At 38.4% G+C, this 4,862-nt stretch overlaps 1 protein-coding gene across 1 annotated transcript in view; it reads right to left on the minus strand.

Moving 5' to 3' along the window:
• LOC119346917 (chaperone protein dnaJ 15-like) overlaps positions 1-4,468 on the minus strand; it is a 12,719-nt gene extending 8,251 nt beyond the window's left edge. The window contains exons 1-11 of the mRNA XM_037616002.1: positions 4,315-4,468; positions 4,104-4,248; positions 3,151-3,274; positions 1,706-1,788; positions 1,513-1,624; positions 1,337-1,441; positions 1,179-1,229; positions 576-665; positions 391-499; positions 168-316; positions 1-55 (exon numbers count right to left, since the gene is read on the minus strand). Of these exons, the coding sequence (XP_037471899.1) occupies positions 1-55; positions 168-316; positions 391-499; positions 576-665; positions 1,179-1,229; positions 1,337-1,441; positions 1,513-1,624; positions 1,706-1,788; positions 3,151-3,274; positions 4,104-4,234 (1,009 nt within the window). The 5' untranslated portion in view covers positions 4,235-4,248; positions 4,315-4,468. The remainder of the gene's footprint in view (positions 56-167; positions 317-390; positions 500-575; positions 666-1,178; positions 1,230-1,336; positions 1,442-1,512; positions 1,625-1,705; positions 1,789-3,150; positions 3,275-4,103; positions 4,249-4,314) is intronic.
• Between the last annotated feature and the right edge of the window lie 394 nt (positions 4,469-4,862).

The following is a 4,862-nucleotide window of genomic DNA, read 5'->3' on the forward strand; positions in this document are numbered from 1 at the left end:
CCACTTCTTTTTCTTGTGTATATCTGGTGGTCGCTTCCTGAAACCGTGCCAAAGCCTGCATAGCCATTTCATTCTGTCAATGTTTCCTTGAAATGCGAAAGAACACCTAATATTATGCTAGATTTATTATCACATAACAAAGAGGGAACGAAAATATTCTGACAGACTTTTCTGTACTCAGTTTCGAATTGACGCAGATCATTTCTTTTCTCCAGAATTTTAGCCTCTATTTCTTTTAGCCTCTCTGTTGTGTCTTCGTAACTCTTTGCGCACATTGCTTCAATTGTATAGCTAGCTGGCTTGAAAAAATTGTCACCTGAACATATCAATTAGGATAGCTCAGAACAGAGAAATGTCATAGATATAAACAGAGAAACCAAGAATGTGTACCATATACAGCAAATATATGAGTTCCAGATTTAAGTGTCGAGACTTCGCAAGGTTGGAGACCTTCCAATCTTTTAAAGAATGCAGCCTCAGGATCTTTAGCCATTGCCAACTGTAGTACGAAAGCGACTCTGCAAATTAGTTACAAGGAGCATAAAGACTAAAGCCACTAGATGCAGCATACATACCGCATTCACTGTCGAGTCCATACGGTAGACTTGAAAATGCAGGAAATACATGCCTGCAGATGTCACCTTGCCAGTCTTCTGACTATCTTCCTGGAGAGAATAAATGATATGTTATTAAACACAACGACACAACCCCTAGCCAGAGTTTCCCAACAGCCTTAATGATATGAGTGTAATTTGAGCAAGCAAATATTGAGTGGCTAAGAAGCTTGACTGATAAATGGGAGATAGAGATGTAACAGGAAACGATATGAAGCATTCCCCAAGGAAACGTAAAAAATCTAATGTTTTAAACAAGATGAGGAATATTGTATATTCAAGATAAGGGAGTAAACAAGGTGTCTGGCTTTGGTTGGCAAATTAATTAACATGATAAAAGTTGGTTTGGATGGTGGCACTTGCTTTTTTAGCACACCTACATCTTAAAAGTTGGACAGGTGAATATGATGGAAATTTGAGCTCTCCAAACTCTTACTCAAGGTTAATACACCATGCACAGCAGGTATAATAATAAGGGTTACACCATTAAGCCATTGGAATATAATCCATGGCATGCCATGGCCAAATAATGACAACCAGGAAATGGAATAAAGCAGGACATACCTGTAGAGCTAGTCCATAGCCTCCGTTGACTTCTTGTTCGAAGAAAAGAAGCTGTAGACAATATTGGAAAATTAAGAGTGAATAGTATCTCAATCCTCGCACGGAAAACAAGCAAAGCTTCAATGCAAGTGAAAATGAAGAAAGAATCAAACTCGTACCTTAAATTTACTTTGTGCAACTGAAGTGACTCTAACTACTATTCCTGAATGAGCTTGCTCTTCACTTATTGTCACACCAAAGAAATGAGCAGATTGCTTTTCAACCTACACACACAAAAATGACATTTTACAACCCTCCCGTATAAATAATACCACAAGAATGGCAGCAGCAAAACCTTCCCCATAGCTGATGTCCCAACTGGGAGTGGTCTCACTGTCACTGTTCCATTCATAGCTTCTTCAAGAACAGTAGGAGATACCGTCGTCTTGATAGGAACCCCGAGCTTGCTAAAAGTAGTATAAGAGAGCAGGTAATTAGGAATCTTGAATTATCACTGAAGAATATTTCTCACTGTATTCTGCAATCACCTGAAAAGTGCAGCAAACATTGTGTTCACAGTTCCAAGATTGGACAAATCAATCTCCATATCCATTCCTTCATTTTCCAACGCCTGAGAAATAAAATACAACAAGAGATGTAACATATACTTCCTCCGTCTCAGTATATAAGCAAAAGCCTAAATGGACCTGTGACAAAAAAACAGTATTTTGCAAGACAAATACAACAATATTATTCTTATATGCCCAATCCATATAGTTCCTCACATATAAGTGGTCAAAGTTTAAAATGTCCGATCGCACACAAAATAATATGCCCTATATTTTGGGACATAACAAGTACTACCTCTGTTCACTTATATAAGACGTTTTAGACATTCAGACACTGTTCAGAATAGTACAAAGCAAGCTGTCTGAAACGTCTTATAAAAACTAACGGAGGGAGTAAATCTTATTTTCTCCATCAAATAAGAGAGATATTCAGATGCTAAATATCTGAGATTTAGCAAACACACCTTCACAAAATAATAAGTAAATAAGCATCAGTGTCAAATTCTATTTCTGTAATCCTGCATTACTTCATTTTAATGATGTCACCCTGAGTCTCAACTTGTCTAAGGAAAATCAGAGGCTCTAATCTTGCATAATTATCCAGAAATAAAGATTTAGTCAGATAGTTATAGTTCAATAGTGAAAATGCTTCCTTGCCGGTCGATAGAGGCTCTCATTGCACCTTCAGCGATTTTGATGGATCACCAGACGCTTCTCTACGACGCAACACCCAGTATTTGAGTAACCAGACAACACAGATTCATCTTGTTACAGCATAAATGGATTAAATGTCTGGTCACATAATAAAAAATAGACAGTCAGGGTGCGTTTGGGAGCAAAAGTCTTTTTGTAGTTTTCTCGGAATAAGGTGTTGCCAAACTAGGCCTCAACACCATGCTGCTTGTAGACATAGCCCAGTCAGAAATCACATTTAAATGATGGATCTCTGGTTGTTTGGAAATCGCAGTATCACTGAAGAGCCATCCCTACATAGTTAGAAGGTGAATGGTAGGCCAGGGGTTTCTTCCTACAGTCAACCAAGTACAAAGCTACCAAAGGGCCAATTTTTGATCTCTAATAAATATTTCTGGTGTAGCTCTAGAAAAATATGCAGTAATTGTAGAGTTAAAGAAAAGAAAAGATTGCTAAACTCAATATATTAGACAAAGGAGTTCAATTACCACGAAATGCTGGAGGACAACTCAAGAACAATCTTGATCTCAATAAAGCAAATAAACCCAACTTTGAAGTATTGAGGAGAAACCACAGTAATCAAACAGGTATTTCAGTATCTAGATTTTTGCCAAACTCCATATTATGAGAAAAGGTGACAGAATGCATAACCATTATAGTTAAAATAAAATAAGCACAGACGGAAAAATGCTATTCGAATGTAGTCTGGTGCATTCGGTGCGAGAACACACCTCGAAACCAGCAGTGTCATATTGCCTCCGTTTCTCAGGATCTGACAAGATACTGTACGAATATGCAACTTCTTTGAACAGCTCTGACGCTTCTGGGTTGCTAGCATTTTTGTCCGGGTGATACCTGTCAAATATAATAGGAACTATGAAAATCATCCTAGATAGGACCAAGGAACACACTACGAAAATATTGAGAAAAAGACAAAAATATTATTCAACACTGCATTTCTCCAAAATCAAGCATCTACGGCAATCAAGCCTTAATTTTGTGGTAACAGTGAAAAAACTAAAGAGTATGCAAAAAGTGAGGATGCCAAATAGATGACAAGCATAAGGAAAGTTTTGTTAGCATCCCAGGATTTCTAGCGTCGCTCAAATTTACCATGAAACTTGAGATTACACAACTATATAAAGAATGTACTACATAAAAAAAGGGTTAAATGAGATGTCCCAGAGACAACACATAAGGCCATATATGAATCTACGAAACATATGGTTTTACATAAAATCCTTTGCAGTGCATCCATAACATTGTGGTCGCTATGTGTCCTTATGTTTCCTTGTAAATAAAAGCAAACGGAAACTACAATATCATTATTGTAGTGCATTTCCACGTTGACATAAACTTCACCAATCAGCAATGGTCAGCATTGGATGACACAAGTTTAGTGATTCTCAGAAAATGCTTCTTTCTGCCTGCTGTATGAAGCAACATGCTGAACAAGTAACTTGTGTAAGAGTATCCCTTCATTGAAGAGAAGAGAGCCTCTATTTCCAGGCACGGATTTTTTTTTTAAATATGAACTGAGCCACCGTCATGTCTCGTCGTGATAACATAATCAGACAACAACCAGGCAATTTCGTTAATGACAAATGAAGCCGCGTCTTCTGCATAGCACAATCTAAACAGCACGACCAAGAATGAACTGGGAACCACAGGGCCGAGCACGAACTTGAGCGCGAGCTTGCGGTAGGCGGACTTGATCTCCTGGTCGGAGGAGTCTCTTGATACGGAGAGCACCTCATACGGGTCCCGTCGGAGTGCTGGCGCCGACGGCCCCTCCATCTTCCCCGAGGATGCCATCAGGGAGCAATACCCTAACACACAGAACAACAAATCACAAACCAAATCAGAGAAAGTCGGCGTGAGATCGTGGACCTCACCTGCGCGAGGATGCGGCTAGATCTCGCCGCCTCCTAAGAAAATATACGGGACGGCAAGAGGAGGAGACAGGGGCAAAGAAGATCGGTCGCAAGTGGGACTTCCGTTGCTTTGATTTTTATTTTTCTGATTTCATTATTAACTATTAAAATTAAAAACTAAAAAATGTGAACCTAGGGTCTTCCACAGCAATTTGATAATCCAAACCATCTGATTTGTTCAATCAAAAGTGGACGACGGGTGAACAAACCTGTGGTTAGATATTAGAGGGATAGTGATGTTAGAGAGATAGTGGTATCCCAGCCCACCAGAGTTCAAGTCCTGGTGCTCTGTAACATCCCAAATTTTCAATTTAGAATGTTATATATTAAATCATCATTGCATATCATATTTTATTGTATTTGGCCTGATCTACAAATTCTACGCAACTCGAGGACCCTCGGAGAGAGTTAGGGATTTTATTTTCATATTTGAGTTTTCTCAAATTTTAAAAATAGGATCATTTGATTTTATATATTCTATCTTCAATTATTTCTATTATAAAAATATG

Source organism: Triticum dicoccoides, unplaced genomic scaffold, assembly GCF_002162155.2.
Source record: "Triticum dicoccoides isolate Atlit2015 ecotype Zavitan unplaced genomic scaffold, WEW_v2.0 scaffold55131, whole genome shotgun sequence".
In the NCBI taxonomy this organism is placed as follows: Eukaryota; Viridiplantae; Streptophyta; class Magnoliopsida; order Poales; family Poaceae; genus Triticum; species Triticum dicoccoides.